This window comes from Polyodon spathula, chromosome 8, assembly GCF_017654505.1.
Source record: "Polyodon spathula isolate WHYD16114869_AA chromosome 8, ASM1765450v1, whole genome shotgun sequence".
NCBI lineage: Eukaryota > Metazoa > Chordata > Actinopteri > Acipenseriformes > Polyodontidae > Polyodon > Polyodon spathula.
Genome location: NC_054541.1, coordinates 10,030,191 through 10,047,690, shown reverse-complemented (window position 1 = coordinate 10,047,690; position 17,500 = coordinate 10,030,191). Strand labels below are relative to the sequence as shown.

The window sequence follows — 17,500 nt, the reverse complement described above, 5'->3', positions numbered from 1 at the left end:
GGGAACTCATGAGTATGCAATGTTTGTGATGCAGGCCTGCTTAAACATTACAAAATATGGGCTAAAATGTCCAAGTATAATATATAGACTACTGTGCATGTGTACACAACTGAGTCATTGGGTAGGATTTCATAAGTTTTCTTTCTTAAAATTATTCAAATTCCCCTCAACTAGGGAAATCTAGTCGCTGTGACTTTCCACAAGCAGTCTCTGAATACCGAGACTTGCATAAATAATAAAATAGATTTTGAACTGAAACCTTTATTTATTTATTGAGTTGGTTTACCTTTTTTGAGCAGTGTAGAAATAACTCGACAGCAGGGATGATGCTTCCTTCTGTACAATATGTGTTTGATCGCTTGGCAACAGCGAGGCCCAGAAAACAACCTCATCAATAACAAACCCAGACAGGGTGGGTAGGCTTATTGATTGACCTTATTACAGTAATTGGAACCTACAGTAGACCCTACATGGGCCCCTTTTTACAGTTGAATAAAATTGCTGTCTTGGCTGCAGTTTCATTCACATCCTATAATTTTAGATTATAAATAGTTGCAGCAAATGTTTCAAAACTGTAATTTTGAACACAGAGGTATCATTTTCAGTTTTTATTTTGAGAATCATTAACAAAAGCCCTAAATTATAGCTCCTTTTTTTTTTTCTTAAAAAAAAAAAAAAAAAAAAAAAAAAAAGAAATACAGCCTGGTCTACAACAGCTCTGTACACTTATTTGCACGGCTGATGAAACACTCTGTGGATGCGTGGCTTCTCATACCTTGAAGCATCCTGTTTTATGAGGCACGAAGGGTTGGGGCAATGCAGCCAAAAATGACCCTTTAGACCTGGGGTGTTTCCTTTGATTGATAATGCCAAAGACAGAGATCACCTTTGCAGGACGTGAAGCAAAAGTCCTTACCACACGTAGTCAAAAAAAAAACCTTTCCAGAAACATGCCTGGGTTTGGAACCGTGTTGATTTTATGTTTACTCTCCCAAACTCGGCTCCCAAACTCGGCTAGACTTCAGACCCTACAGAGGAATAGCGTGGCAATGCTACTGTATAAAGTGCTTGTTCCTGTACAGATGAGTGTGCAGAACCTAACCCAGTCACTTGAACCAGAACAGTAGACCAACGCTCTAATAGCACCTTTATCACAACACCATGCTTTAACCTGCAATACACTGTATGTGTCGTCTTTGATATCTGACTTGTTGAAATGGAAGTGTTTGACTACACAAACCTTTATTTATGACTAGGCTACAGTAGTTTTGTGACTTGGCTATTTTTACAGCTTCTCTGTCCAGATCAATTTGATGCGATTCATTTATTTATTCATTTATTTTAACTGTAGATAAAATCTAACCTTCAATGACAAGTCCAAAGTGCGAACTAATGGGAGCTGAAGTGACATGCTGTAAGCTCGCTTGTGGTGACGTGCAGACACTGCTCTGCCTTCTGCTGAAACAACAGTACTGTGAGACTCCACATTAGCCATCAGAAAAGAATTTCCCCAAACTAGAAACTTTTAAGGTTTTAAAGGGCCAAAAAATGCATCATGCACATGTAATAAAATCTAAGGCAACAAAAAAATAAGTGCATTACTACTGTAGATGCAAGTTTCAAGTTGAATTTGGCATCCTTAAAGACATACTGTGACAGATGATTTTAAAGATCCATTTGCCTTTTTAAGTGCTGTGTTCTGATGTGTTTTGAGGGAATCGGATCACTGCGCTTGAAGCCTGAACTGACTGATTTAGTTTTTTTACTTCTGTTCGGTTCAGAGGCTTGGCAGAGGTTCACGACAGCAAACACTTACTGTGGATGAAGGGAGCTTTTAGAAATTTTACAGTGCAAATTTATTTCTTTTTTTCTTTCCCAAATAGTCGTCTGTACACACACGCTTGCCACATGTCACCGGTTCTGTTGCAGTGCCGCCTTGCTGTTTGTCTCAAGCAAGAGACAATGGAGCAGCATGCAGAATAATGTGAGTGTGTGCCATGCATATAAAATCCATGCTGTACGCTGTATCTGAGTTGTGTTTTGAGTGATGTATGCCTAGATCCAGTTTAGCATTTACTGTGTTAAAGCCCCTTTTTCTTTTCCCGAACATAGTAATTCAATTGAACTGCACTGCAATTCTCATGCCTGCACACCGTGTGCATTTCAAGTATGCAGTGCAATCTACAGCCAGGAGCACCACATACTGTACTGAGCTGAATCGCATGCTCACTGTTTTCACGTGACCTATGATTAACTATATGTGTCACTATAATTTAAAGCCAATTTCAGTGTTTTTAAATACTACTGTAATTGCTTCCGAAATGAGTGCTGGATGTTTTTAGGAAACGGTCTGTGTTGTACTTGTGATCCTGCAATAGCACCAGTGTGGTGAGTGAATGGACTTGCAGGGGCAAACTATCATAGTGCGTTAGTAGAGACAGCAGGATCATAGTTGCACAGTAACTCTTTCAAGAAGTCCGGCGACTCGTTTACCACTTCTAATCTTCTTCCAGAAGTATTTCTTTCAAATCTGCAAGCTCTGCTGTTATTTTTTAGCGAAACGTCAGAAGTGCTGGAATTTTTATAATGGCATCAGTTGTTTTATCAACCTCCATATAGTTAATATATCCATTATCAAAATTGCTCACTTTACAGGTCACACTTGAATGGACTGGGCAAAGGTTTTAGTGGTTTGAAGCTTAACTGAACAGGCGTGTTGGTATTGTAAGACTCCTGCTGCATGGCAGACTTGATCCATTCCAGGATTTACTGGAGCTTTACCTCTTCATCTCTTCCTGCGTTGTACTGAGGATTCACTATCCTGCTTTTCTGGTCACATATTGTTCACTCAGCTCTTACAGAGCTTTGTAAGATGGCAACACTTTGTAACTATTGACAAAAATGCACTTTTTTTTTTTTTTAATGCATTGCAGTAATGTTAATATTGATTAGATTGCATTTGTTTTGGAAAGAGTTCCTAAGATCTCGCCCTTCCCTGCAAATTGAAATGATTGGTTCCTTGTGTTTTAGAACAATGTCCCTTTGGATTTTGTCCATATCTTTTTTAATAATTCCCCAACATAAATCTGCACAATTTTGCTCGCCTAGTACCAAAATTTTTTTTTTAAAAAAATCAATCTACTCCCAGTGATGAAGACTCTCTCTCTGTCTCTCTCTCTCATTTTGTCTTTCTAAATAAGTATTCTAATCCTTTTGAAAACAGGAAGTCATTTGCAGCACATTCTCCTTTTTCTTTAAACTTGAAACTCCAGAGCGCTGCCTTACTCTTGTAGTTTGTAATTAAAATGAGTGGGCCTCATGCATTTGGCTCCGTTTGGGAACACACATGTGATGCCAAATGTCTTTCTGGCAGAGTTTTAGCCCTAATTCCAAAAGAAGTTGCTTTGATGGCAAGACCCAGGCTGAAAAAGTAAAACATTTTTTAAAGGAATACTGTACTTCTTTTTTTCTAGACGGTGATCTGGTTTGTGTGACATTTGATACTTTTTTTTTAATTTAGTGGTTGCCAATTATTTTTATTTTCTCCCAATTTGAAATGGCCAATTATTATTATTTATGCTCGGCTCATCGCTACCACCCCTGCGCTGACTCGGGAGCGGCGAAGACGAACACACGCTGTCCTCCGAAGTGTGTGCCGTCAGCCGGCCGCTTCTTTACACACTGCGGATTCACCATCCAGCCACCCAGGAGCTACAGCATAGGACAACGCAGCTAACAGGCAAGCCCACAGGCGCCTGGCCAGACTACAGGGGTCATTGGTACGCGGTGAGCCGACCTAGACCAGAGCGCCTTTACTGGATGTGCCACTTGGGAGCCCCCCATCGCCAATTTTTTACCCCGGTTTTCTCCCCAATTTAGTATGCACAATTATTATCTGTATCCTTGGCTCACCGCTCGCAACCCCCTCGCAGACTCGGGGAAAGGGCGACTGGAACATGCGACCTCCGAAACATGCTCCAGCCAGTCCAGCATTTTTCGCACTAGACCCACCAGACCTATAGTGCTGGAGGACAACACAGATCTGGCGGCTGCACTGCAGAACCACAGGCGCGCTATCGGCCACAGGGGCTGCTGATGCGCTGTGAGCCGTGGATTCCCCTGCCGACCTAAGCCCTCCCTACCCGGGCAGCGCACTCCACGCGGAGCTCCTTTACTGGATGTGCCACTCAAGAGCCCCCCCCCCCCCCCCTTTTTTTTTTTTTTTTAAAAGCTTGTATTACATTGAAGCCCTTGATTTGATTATTATTTTTATTTTTGTAAATCATTTGACAGAATGAGCAGGTTACAGCCAGAGTGTAAATGGCAGTTATTTCTTTGGGAGGGGTGGGTGATTCAGTTAATCCCCTCACTATCCCACTGTCTTTCTTAATGTACTGAGTTTATTTTGTGTGTATTGTAGCCTGCTATGTGTGCCAGCACATTTACAACAGAAAAATAAATAATGCACACTGTCCTGGGTCTAACGCACGATTACTCTCAATTCCCACCCCTACAGATAACCGATTTAATGAAGCTCAGCTTGCCACCCCAATCTGTTACAGTTTGATTCACTGAAACACAGGAGTATATTGTTCTATTGTCTTGTCCTTGTACAACGAGACAATGTTCAGATTTGAATTACCCCTTGAAGTGTGTGATCTTGTGTGTGTGTGTGTGTGTGTGCGCGCAGTATAGGGAATGCACTACAGTATACAACACCTACTAGATACTGTGTAATCGGTAGCCTAATCTGAGTCTGCTAATGTACAGAGTGTTCTGCATGTCCATACGTTGCGCCACTACGTGTGCAAACTTAGTGGGAAAAAAAATCAATTAAGCATCTGGCCACCGGGTGGTGCTAGTGAAGCACAATACTGTAAAGCCGTATTTGGCGAATCACACCCATAGAACCTATTTTGCTCCAGAAATGTTGGCGACCTGTTGCAATATACAAAGTATGTATTGTTAATGGAATTTGCTATCTGAGCCAAAGTTTGCTTTTTTTGTTCATACGCGAGAAAATGCGTAATAATAGCTTGCAAGTATTTACTGCCTTACAGAATGATGAAAACCATTTTATAGTAATTATTGGCGCTTATATATATATATATATATATATATATATATAGATAGATAGATAGATAGATAGCACTGGAAGGAAGAGAAGGTTCTTGGACTGTAAGATTCATTATTTTCAGAGGTGGTATTTGCAAATGGCTGAAGCACAGGCATGCCATATGCAAGGCATGTTTGTGCACATGCCTGGAAATGCTAGAGAAGATGCTGCCTGAGAATCGAAAGGTCTAAACAGGGAATTTTATTTTGCTTTGATTTCCATTCTTCTGTTACCTCCCTTCCTGAGGCAGAAGACTTATTTGCAATTTTTTTTTTTGCAAAGTTATGGTCAAAACTAGAAGCTGAAGGACAGAGTGGTAAAACAGTGTTCCCTGTGGCGAGGTTTTTTACTGATGTGCAAACCGGTACAAGAACAGAGAGTAGGTTACCATCCGACATTAAAATTTGACTTTCTTATGCAGTAATCTGCAAACCATCCAGCACCCTTTACTGTTGGATATTTGGTAATTAACTACAGATTAATGATTACATTTGGTTATTTAGCATAAAAAAAAATAATCCAAATGATCCAGTGTCATCTTTATTGCTTGAAAATACAGTACTGTAGCCTACTATTTCTTCAATTGGATCAATTCTAGAGCGTGTACTGTGTTCTGCTGAAATTAACAGTTTTGGTTTTTTTTTTATTAGTCACAGTGGTAAGATTTTTAAATACAAGACCCAGGTGCCAAGTTGTGGCTTGGCATATATTTGCATTTTCTCTAACCTAACTGCTGCTGTTGTTTGAGGCCTTCAGTAAGAAAAGTCACTGAAAGTTCAGAGAGTTAAGCTTTATATTTATGTACGTATGGATGGAATGGAAAAAGTTAACGGGCTGACTGATACCATACCGTTTCCTGTTTGGTGTTTTGGAGGTGGGGGTAGAATATATTAGAAACATTCTGTATTGTCCGTTTATTGAATGGCACTTAAACACATTGTGCATTCAGTATCCTTTTTATTCTATATTTATTGCATATGGCACATACTGTACTGAGTAGTAAGAGGTTGCAGGGAGCAAGACACTTTTTCAGCAGTGACAACATGAGATGAATTTTAAAAGTCTCCTGAAGGTTTGTTGGAGCTAGTGAAAGCAATATATATTTTTTTTTAGTTGAAATGCATTTTAGCCAGTCCTCCAGACTCATTTCTAAATTGGGCAAATTTTAGTTAACACTATTCGGTGACACGGGAGGTTTAATCGCCCAAGGTTTGGAATGTATTTCATGAGCCAAAATTCAATCACTGCAATGCAGTACTGGCTTCAAAGGAATTCTCTGCAAAAATATCCCAAACTATCCCAAATCCTTGTTTTTTATTGGAGTTGTGCATTTAACAGGTTATAAAATGTACTCCTGTGTAGAATAGAGGACTGCCAGATTGCTGCTGGGAAACAGGGATATCAAAGTGAAGGCTGGTCTCTGTTAGTGTTCCTTCATTCGCTCATCTAGAAACGACATCAGGGTTAAAAAGAAGCTTTGCAGGGAATGCACCTCTTTGGCTGCCGTCATATATGCAATGTCTCCGATTCTAATCCATAAGAATAACTGTTCCCAGGCCATGGCAGTAAATGCATGCTCGGATCATTCGTTGTCTGTAATCAGTGACGCCTTTCACTAGTCTTGCATGATCCTGTTTTTTTTTTTTTTTCACGGACACTCCCTTGCCACCACACCTATTTTTACAGTTTTTATGTTTTCTTAAATTTCTTATTGGATGTAAATACAGAAATGTACAGTAATACGATGACGGAGAGTCGTTTTTCTAATCCTACACCTGCACTAAAGACGCGGTGAGCCTTGCATGATAATACATGGTACAGCTTCAGCAGTTCAAAGCCTTGCAAGGACCTCAGCCTGTTCATTCTGTCTCTTTGTAAATGTGAGAGAGGGGAGGAGAGAGCGACATTATGCAAATGAGAGAGATCAGTGTTGCCGTGACCAGGTTTCCAGGAAGAGGCAGCACCCTGGCTGCTTACTGGTTAGAGACCATGTGAACAAAGTGACACGGGAGGGATAGTTTTGCTTGAAACGCTTCCGGTGTTTTTTTTCCTTGGGAACAGTTTTTTGTTTTTAAGTCGGAGACGGTGTAGAGGGGCGGGCGGCAGTGCTACTGTATTTTTAGGAGTTACCAATACCAACAACAATCAGTTGGTGTAAGCTGGTCCAACAGGAAAGGATTTGGCAGGCAGCCCTTCAAACAAACAGAGCCTCCAGTGTTTTAAGTTTGTAGGTAAGGATACTGTATTTACTCTATCTTATTGAGTTTCGCTTTTAATTCATTGTCTGGAAACCCTGGTAAACCAGTCAACTATTATCACGTTATAGCACCTTGTGTATAAGGATGGTATTCCTTGTATATTTAAATTCTATACAGCATATAAATAAGTGCTTACCCAGCAGTACATATTGTACTTTAAATATACTGAATCACATGTTTATTACTTGCTACAGCTTATACAGTTGCAGTGAAACTTTATGCAGTCCTAGAATATGTGGGGCAGTGGCAGTTCAACACTGCCGTTCCTGGTTCCCATGAGGTTTCTGTTTAAGACAAGCTGCTTGAAGAGGAAAATGTTGTATTTGCCTTGGCTCTTGCTAAGTTGCAGCTTCATGCATTATGACTCCCTCTTGTGGACTCTCTTGTGACCATAAACAAGTTGTCACAAATTATGATATTGACTTTTTACTGTGGATGTTTTATACGGTACCTTGTTGAAGAGATCACAACACAGTCACGTTATATTCAAGCCTGAAACAAGAGAAAATAAACTAAAAGGACCTGATACTTTGGTGCTATTACAAGTAGCGTTTCTGACAGATTAATAATTCAATAGAAAATGAACTCGGGGTGGATACTTTTGCAACTGTATATTCTGTCATCATATCACTGCTGCAGCATTGGGGTTCACAGAGTCTAGGCCAGCTATGTTACAAACTGTACAGGGAAGTGTGTGCCTGTGTGCAGTGCTTGGGGGGCTGAGGCTGGTACTGTACAGTGTTGTTTCCAAGAAGAGTCACAGTCAATCAATACCCATCAACTGAGCCAGTTCACACTGCCATAGTTAATCTGTCTGGAAAAAGAAAACAACAACTCTGCAGTACTGGAATACAGAGATTCAGTGTTATTAAGGGCCCATTGTCTCCAGTTTGTGTCTCATCCCTCTACCTACTAATTAAGGATATGCAACAATGTGTATCTCTGGCAATGGGAATATAGTGGAGGCCCCCATACATGTTTTGTATTTGTGTAATTTTAAAGTTGGAGAACCAGTTACTGTAATTATGATAACCTGGTTAGAATATTTTTTTTGCACAAGTACGTACTGCACACAGGAACTTTTGTTACTTACGCAGGAGGCTGTGTGGTCCAGTGGTTTAGAAAAGGACTTGTAACCAGGAGATGCCCGGTTCAAATCCCAGCTCAGTGATCCCAAGCAAGTCATTTAACTTCCTTGTGCTCTGTCTTTCGGGTGAGATTTTCTTGTAAGTGATTCTGCAGCTGATGCATAGTTCACACACTCTAGTCTCTTATCTTGTAAAGCGCTTTGTGATGGTGGTCCACTATGAAAGGCGCTATGTAAAAATTGATTATTATTATGTACAGTGTAGTACTGTAGGTAATCTGCTTTTTACATAATCGTGATCCAGCTGCCCAGATTTAATTAACAGCATTGGTGGATGAAATGGATGTATTGGACACACTTGTTGATAATGAAAGAAAGCACTTTTAACCAGCTGCTCCGGGTAAGAAGGCTAATTGTTGCTAGTGTGTTTTTGGTCAATAGAGATTATGAAAATAGCTGGCTACTCTTTTCCACTGCCCGCTTGCTCTCTCCCTCTGCCATTGGCTGGTTAGTCAAGCGAGTCTATTTTAAAGCAGTGACTCACACACATGGCCCACATACTGCACTTACTTGTATGTAAGAATAAAAGAAAGCCCTCAGACTGTGTCTCGTTGCTCGCAGAACAAGCATGTTGCTGTAAACGTGTTCCTGCAATGCACGACTGCTGTTGCAACGTGGCGCTTGTTTGCGACCGTGTTCGTTGTCTGAATGTTGCGCTTCTCACTAGACCTGCTGTAAAGAGGTTCTCTGCATGTTCTTTGTAACGCCCGGTCCATTTAACTGTTTTAAAATATGTTCTGATGCATAATAGCATACCTGTTTGTGTCTGCTCCAAGTGCTGACGGTGATTTTTTTTTTTTTTTTTTTATATAATCCTCTCTTGGGTGTTTTTCTCACTCTCTTTCCAGAATGTAATGCTGGATTCTGAAGTCTGATCACATCGTTCCATGCTGGTAAGAAGGTAAGTCGTGGTGGGCCACTTTCTCTTGTGATTTTTCAAAAAACCCTAGATGTGTATAAGAGAGGCTGTTTTTGTTCTCCCTTCACAAACATATAGTGGTTCACTTTACTCAACATGCTTCTTTTATCTAGTTGACTGCATTGCAATGTGCTTTTTGGACTTGCAGAATTTAATGTAGGGCTACCTGGTTCAACCAGTTCACTGTGGCTTGTACAATGATTATGTATGAGGCAAAAGCTTAGCTTCTCTGGAACCTTACTGCCTGTCTGTTAATGAAAGAAATTTAAAATAAAGGTAGATTACTATAGATGTCTCCTCCCTCCGAGCCAGTGCTGACTTGGAAATGGGGCCAGGCCAGTGTGTGTGTGGGTGCGCGCGCGCCTGTCTGCCTGCAAGTCTCCAGCGAGTCTTCTCTAAATCCCTGCTGGAGCGCACACACAACGTCACATGACAGGAATGCACCAGAGCAGGACAGAGCACCAGACAGTGAAAAGCAGAGTCTGCTGCTCACTGTAGCCGGCTGCTGTGCTAAATTGGCAGAGCAGCACTTTTCAGCTATAATGAGAGAATTTTTTTTAACTAGCACCAGTCCTCTAAACACCATTTTAAAGATGGGTGCTTGTTCATGCTTCTGATTCTTTTATAATATCAGACAGTCTGAGCTTTCCCTTTTGATATGTTTACCTAGCAACAGGATGTTTTTTTTATTCTTTTGAAAATGTTTGACTTTTTTAATGTTAATTGAACAAAAATACTTTTTTTAAAATTATTTTTATTATTTAAATTGATGCTGATTTGGTAAAATTGTGACAAGCACATTTTTAACTTCATACATGGTATCATTTGCTTGCTGAGAGCACCATTTGCTCAATGGGACTTGTGCGTATTTCATCCTGCACCATCACAGCTTAGTCAATAGCCATTGCAACCAGTAGTCTGTAGAGTAGAAAGAAAACACAACTGTATGCCTTTCTATATTGCTATATCTAGCAATTCATTTGTAAATACATTTTAAAAAAATACATAAAAACTTGTCTCTTGCACTGTGAGGTTTTTTTTTGGTTTGTTTTTAAGCTTCCTGTTTGAGGTAAGACCAATGTACCGTAGGCTGCCAGCTTATTATACTTGGCACTTAGTCCTTGTCACACGGCTGCTGGTTGTCCTTTCTTGAAGTGTGGAAGTAAAGTTTAGAACACAAGCATCCAAAATCTAGAGAACCACAAAACCACACTGGCGGCCCATTTCCTGGGAGAATGAAATTGCTGTAAACGGGTACCTTGCGTGGATTCAGTGTATTTCTCATCCTTAAACGGCTTTTTAAAATAACCTACGTGTTTGGAAAGAGATTTGCCAGATGGTACAGTATCTGTTCGACTTGCAGATAAGTTGCTTAGCAATACAGAACAAAAAGTACTTTGCTGTAACGCTACATTATTATTATTATTATTATTATTATTATTATTATTATTAATAATCTTAAAATAAAAAATAAACTGTTTCAGAACTGCTGCCCAGTGGAACAGTGGCAATTACCGTAGTCCTTTTGAATTTAAGATACACTTTGTGAACCATTTTTGCAGAGTACACAAGCAGCAAGTGAGTTACTGCCGAGAAAAGACAAACCAAAACTGCTCTGCCCAATCTCGAATCATCCAGTACCTGCGAGTAGCTGTTTTCAAAGTCATTCGCTTCCTGAGGAATTCTAAGAGAAGCTTTTACAATTCCTGTGTTTCCTCAAATTGAGGGTGGTAAATTTGGTCTGCGTCTTAAATTCTAAAGAATACGGGATCTCCCAAGAAATCTAATGACGTGTTCTTTTCTGTTTTGTTGGCGCTCACCTGCATGTCTGTACAATCTCATCTCGCTCCTGATTAACAGGAGGGTTGTTTATAGGAGAAGTCTTCTGAGACTAAAGCCAACCGTGCAAGCTGTCACTCAAGACGTACAACATTCTACTCTAATGCTGTCCCTTGTGTCCTTGAAGTTTTTATTTACACAGTATGCGGAAAGCTAAAGAGATATATTTCCACTACAGCACTGGCGGGATTTAAGCATTTGAGTGCTGAGCCATTACAATGCCCAGTGGTCTCCATTCTTCTGTTTCAAACGCTTGATTTTTTTAAAATAACTATTTATATTTAAAGGAAAATGGAGCATGACATGAAGTAAGTTAAACAATTCCATTGATGTAATGCCAGGATCAGTCTTTTTTAAAGTCAGGCTTCAATGTGCTGGTGCTCTGATCGCCTGTGTAAAATCTGCATCTCTGTGCTCTGGGTGTAAAACTGTGTGTGGTGCCTGGATGCGTCCAACTGGAGAGTGAAATCGGTTTAAAAAAAAAAAAACAATGGCAGGACTTGGAAAGATGTGGAACTTGTTTATCGACTTCCGTCCGGAAACAATAGTCTTCAGTAAATAATATTAGGGATCTGTGCAAAAATTGTTGCTTACCCTTTAAGGTGATGTCTACGTTTAATTATATAAGGATTTTATTATAAATGGCAACATGATGTTATATTCTTAAAAGGAAGATGTATCTTTTTAAACATGCGAAAACATTTACGCAAATCGATATGGGAAGAACCAACCCAACACCTGTTGCCTAAATACCCCCCCCCCCCCCCCGACCCCCACCCTTCAATACCCCCTGAAACACCGTCTGATTTCATAAGAAGTTAAATTGGGTGTCTGGCCTGACCACAGCTGTTTCTGAACAGTCACTGTAGCTTTTTGATGCTTCCCTAGTGAACACCGGTCCACCAGGCATACATTGTGTCTGTCGATTTATCATAGGGGAACACTATTTAAATTGTGCTTACTCCAACATTCTAACTGTGTAGTTACCACAAAGTGTGTGTGTGTGTGTGTGAAGCTCCCAGCTTGTACAATTCAAAAGGCTGCATTGAATGAATAAGATTATTAGGAAAGACTAAGACGTGGAAGGGAATCTCTGGCTTTTCTTCTTGTCTACCGAGACATTTAAATGAGTAATTCAATGTTCTACAAACCCCACCAAAATATCAGTTTCTGCTTCTAGCTCTTTTAAAGCAGTCTTGACTTGAAGCATGCTTGGAGGAGTGATCTGCCCTTGTCTAATCAGGTTTGTCATGGAACGTGGTTTACTGTTGGAGTCCTAATAATCCACTCCTGTCATTGCTGAAAAGCAGATGCTGTGTTAGGGGGTGGGGTGGTTAATACATTGGAGGTTGGTGATAATTTTGAATGACTGATCTTGGCTGCCAGTGGCTGGCATTGCTGCCAACAGGCCATCAGGCTTTGTTGAGAAATGCCAGCTGTTTTGTTGGTCTGCGCAGGTACTGCACTGCTTCAACAGTAGCAGGAATATAATATTTTATCTGTTGGTAAGAATCCAAACAAAACTCTGTTTGGTGCTCATTTTGCACAGCTTTCCCGAGCCTTTTGCACCTGTTGCATCTGCTTACTGATAACACAACCTGGAGTACAGAGACCAGTGCTTTCACTAGTGTTGCTGCACTGAACCCCTGGGTTATCACTTGTGTTGTCAGTCTTCTTCTAATTTACAAGTTGTAATGCAGCACACTATTTGGTGTTTGTTTATATATATATATATATATATATCATAATATATATATTAATCTAGGTCCATTTCTTAATGTTTTCATTGTATTTCATTTTTACGTTTCCCTTGCAGGGATATGTGTGCAAGATGACGCGGATTGGGAGAAATACTCCTGGAACCCCTGAGGTGAGGATCAGTGCGAAAGCGAACGCTCTCGCTTCCTGTGGACGAGCCAGGACATTGGGCGGTGGGCAACTCCACCCGTAGGTGACCAACTCAAGGCGGGGGGGGGTTTACAGACCGACCGACAGCGACGAAATCATTTGTTGAAATAGAAGTTTGCTTCGTTCAGTTCGGATTGCGCAGCGAGGCTTTTATTGCAGCTCTTAATTTATAACGGGGTAGAAAGTAATTCATGACGTGTTGTGTTTCAGCTGTGACAAACGGCGCCGGGAGCAGGAGAGCAAGTACATCGAGGAGCTAGCAGAGCTGATTTCAGCAAACCTGAGTGACATCGATAACTTCAACGTCAAGCCTGACAAGTGTGCCATTCTGAAAGAAACTGTTCGACAGATCAGACAGATTAAAGAGCAAGGTACTTTCTACAGGTGTTTCATTCATTTCCTCTGCTTTGCTTTGACGGGTTGCGAATCTCATCCTTAAACATCTGTCTGTTTTGTTCTAACGTCGCACAGTAGCAAGTTTAATATGTGTTCTGGTGACACAAACACTGGAGATCATTTTGTTGAAATGCTTGCATGTAATAATTTCTGTCTAATTGACTGATACAAAGTCTGAATACTTCTAAAGCACTGTATGAATATTTTCTCTGTCACTGCTGAATAATATGGCTGATAATTGTAGAAGATGATAACCAAAGGCATGGACACTGTTGATGCAAATTAAACGCAGCATACCAACAATCTACAGTTCCATTTTTATATTCTGAGGTTGTAGTCTTTACTGTGCCAAAGGGGGAATGCAAGTAAAGTGCAGCGAGATGCTGCTTCTACCTCCCCTATACCAACAATATCAAACGGGCTAAGATACAATTATCAAGCAGGACGGGGGTCAATTCCTGCTTTTCAATTCCAGTTCCTTTTAAAATCATTTCCAATTCTCATTCCATTTTAATCAGGCCAACATGTCATTGATCAGAATTGCAATCGCCAGTATTCTGTGCTACGAAACATACAAAATATACGATAACAGTAATAATTTTAATTTCAAAAACTGAGCATTGTCTGCCCCTCCCCAGCTTGTGTTATCCAGAAGCTAACCTTTTAATTTCTTCATTCACCATCTTGATATTACGGGGCATCATAGTAAGTTTTATAATTTAAGTAAATATTCTTTAACAGGGCAGCTGCATGTTTTACTTGTGTAATTCCTTTTGGTCAGTATGCCCAGATAATACCAGTACTGTACCTCAGCCTTTAGTCCTGCTAAACCTCAAGGTTTGTTCAACATTACCGATACATTACACCAATGAAGGAGTAAACACAAATGAATAACAAAAAAAAGGAACATTGTGTTCTTTACTCAGTTTTCTTTTATCTGTTTAAAAGCCACATGTGTTTTGGCTCTAGACCCATGAAATATTTGTAACATTTAGGTTTAATTCTTAGAATCGTCAGAGCCTTGGTTGGAAGGGGAAGAGTATATGACAACCTTAGACTCTGGAGAAAGGTTGCCATAGAAACTAAAGGTGAATAGTGAAGCTGCACATGCGATCCTGTGTCATCATGCCATCGTCTCTGTGTCTCTGAATTCATTTAAAGGGCGAGCGACACCTGTGCTGCTCTTCAGCTTCGGTGCCCTGTTTTCTTTCTATTGTCTTTGTCTTGTATGGTTAAGCAGTGCACTGTCTGGTGTAGGTACAGGCTGGCATGTACAGTTGATTGTCGCGTCGTCCTCTGAGGGTTTTGTGTGAAAAAATGTTTTAATATGTTTTATTAAACGGCATTGCCTATTGAAAATGAAGTCCTGTTGCCACTAGCACCAGATTGTAATAATAGGGCTGTTTTGGCAGGTGTTTTAAAACCTCTGTGCTTGACCTTCTCAGACTATACCTTGAAGCTCATGTTCTTTAAAAAGTTTTGCTTTTAAAACTTTGTTCATATATTTTACATACAGGGAGTTCCAGAAAGTCCAGAACCCTATCAGAAAAATAGTTTCCCAATGAATGCTCAAAATGTAATGGTAGTCTATCCACAATGGCATATGCCTACACAGTCAGTCCAGTCTGAGTGCTAAGGAAGCATATGGGTCCAGTCTAATAAAGCACAGTGTTGGGCAAATGTCGAAGTACAGCATGGGATTGTTTTGGTGTTGAAGGTGACCTTTGTGTAAATCCGACCTTCAGTTGTGCAGTTTGATTCAGATTGAGTTGCAGGTGAGTGATTCTGTACCCGGAACTATGTGCCTGTGTGTTTTGTTAATTTGCAGGGAAAGCTTCCTCCAGCGATGATGTTCAGAAGGCTGACGTGTCCTCCACTGGCCAGGGGGTCATTGACAAGGACTCGCTGGGTCCGCTCTTGCTGCAGGTGAGCCTGTGTGCCTTCAGCAAGTCTGACTGCAAGACTGGGCTAGGTTATCATGCTTGTGCTTGTGCTGGACCTGCTCCAAATGGAGAGCACAGCTCTGTATTTCTCTTTTTAAGCACACTGTTGCTTGCATTCTATGTGTGATTTCTGAAGAACATTGCCACCTTGTGGCACGTTCTCAGACAGCTTTTTTCTTTATTGGAGAACGTGTTATATTTTAGTAATTGGTTACTAGTAGTGAAGCTTGAGGCCAACATGCAGAATTGAGCCCTAATGTACAGTATGTCTGTGAAAAGACATAACCGAGAAACGGTGCTCCGATTGCTAAAAGGGAAACGATTGGAACAGACCCTCGTAATGAAAGCAGGGTTCTCCCCAGGCCTTTTTAGCCGGACAGGCCAGGCTGTTACCTCCCAGCTGAAAAGCCCTGAGCTGCTGAGTGTCTTGCAGGTGCTACTGTGCCTCTAATGATAAGGATTGATTGCGCTGCTAGCAGACTGGATCGCTTGCGTGCGGTGGGTGGAGAGTGTCTTGGAACCACACGACAGCTGTGTTGCTGTTACGTCTTAACATTTAACCAGTCAGAGAGTTGAAGGGGTGGGTTTTCCGTTTTAAGCACTTTGAGCGGTTGAAACATCAAATGACTGCTAAAAAAACAGATTTATTTTCTAAGCAAAAATAGTGATGATAAATGTGGAAATTATCAATCTGAAACAGATGATGAAAAAGAAAAAAGAGCAATGTGATAGTCAACGAAGAGCAAATTGTAGAAAGCGAATTGGAAGAACAGCAAGAGGGGCCAGGGCATACAAAAAAAGAAAGAAGCTTTGTTATAGTGGGCATGATGTTATGTGGTATGATGTGCAAGCTCTGCCAGAAACACAAAGATTGCAAAGGATCAGGGGGTAAGTGGAGCAGTGCAGCCTGGGTACGAAGTAGGGTGAATTATTATTCATTATTCAGTTTATTTATTTATTCAAGTTCTTTGTCTTTACTATATTTAAGGTAAGGCAATTTTATTTGACTATTAAAAGTGCTCCCGGCTATAATGCTGTGCCACCCAGCTATACAGAATTCCTGGGGAGAACCCTGTGGAAGCACATGTATTCAGCTGACCAGCACAAATTGAAACAATTGATTGGAGACAGTAATGCCGGCACTTAATACTTGTGATTCCAAAGTGTATTCCTGAGAAGGACAAATCCCCTGCCATTTTATATTTGAGATTGCCCAGTATTGGTTTTATAAGGCACCCGCAAGGATGTGTCAGAACGCTTCAGAAGATAGTAAGCTTTAATCCAGATTTGTTCTGCCATTCTTATGCTAGGCTTGCATAGTCAACTCCTGGGTAGCAGAAAATAATAATAAAAAAAACTGCCTCCGTTCATAACGCTCATCTTTTGTATTTCGTTTTCCTGCAGGCGCTGGACGGCTTTTTGTTCGTAGTGAACCGGGATGGCAGCATCGTCTTTGTGTCCGACAATGTGACTCAGTACCTGCAGTACAAGCAGGAGGAGCTCATCAACACCAGCGTCTACAACATCCTGCACGAGGAGGACCGCGAGGAGTTCCACAAGAACCTGCCCAAGACCTCCGGTAAGGAGGCTGCTGTTGGGAACTTCGGCCTCTTGACGGTGGCGGAGCTCAATTGGCAACAATGCTAACCAAAGTCCGCCTGTCTTTTCCACAGAACTGGGACAGCACCGGCAATGGCAATGGGAGCGTCCCTCTAAAGAATGGCTCTCCAATCCTGGTCCTGGAAGACCTGTGTCCCTCCTGGTGTTCCAGTTGTACCCTAAATTAATTACTTGGACCAATTAAGCTTCTAATAAGCATTTAATTAGTCCAAGTAATTAATTTTAGGTTATAGTTGGAACTTAAACCAGGAGGGACACTGGCCCTCCAGGACCAGGGTTGGAGACCCCTGCTGTAAAGGGATCCATGTCATCCATTAAATCCGCTTCGCCTGTCCCTTTTTTCTTCTTTTTTTT

The 17,500-nt window shown here is 40.9% G+C and overlaps 2 protein-coding genes across 3 annotated transcripts in view; both read left to right on the top strand.

Annotated features, from left to right (window-relative positions):
- The window catches only part of LOC121319348 (nuclear receptor coactivator 3-like), a 62,399-nt gene that overhangs the window by 15,062 nt on the left and 29,837 nt on the right, over nt 1–17,500 (top strand). The window contains exon 2 of one of the 2 annotated variants that reach the window (XM_041256697.1): nt 9,370–9,422. The exons of the other annotated variant lie outside the window; for it this stretch is intronic. The gene's annotated coding sequence lies outside the window, so the exon portion shown is untranslated. The remainder of the gene's footprint in view (nt 1–9,369; nt 9,423–17,500) is intronic. 2 annotated transcript variants of the gene reach the window in all.
- Nucleotides 13,111–17,173, top strand: LOC121320179 (nuclear receptor coactivator 3-like). Its single transcript, XM_041258431.1, has 4 exons — nt 13,111–13,226; nt 13,398–13,558; nt 15,412–15,509; nt 16,931–17,173. The coding sequence occupies exons 1-4, from the start codon at nt 13,111–13,113 to the stop codon at nt 17,171–17,173; spliced, it is 618 nt and encodes a 205-aa protein (XP_041114365.1).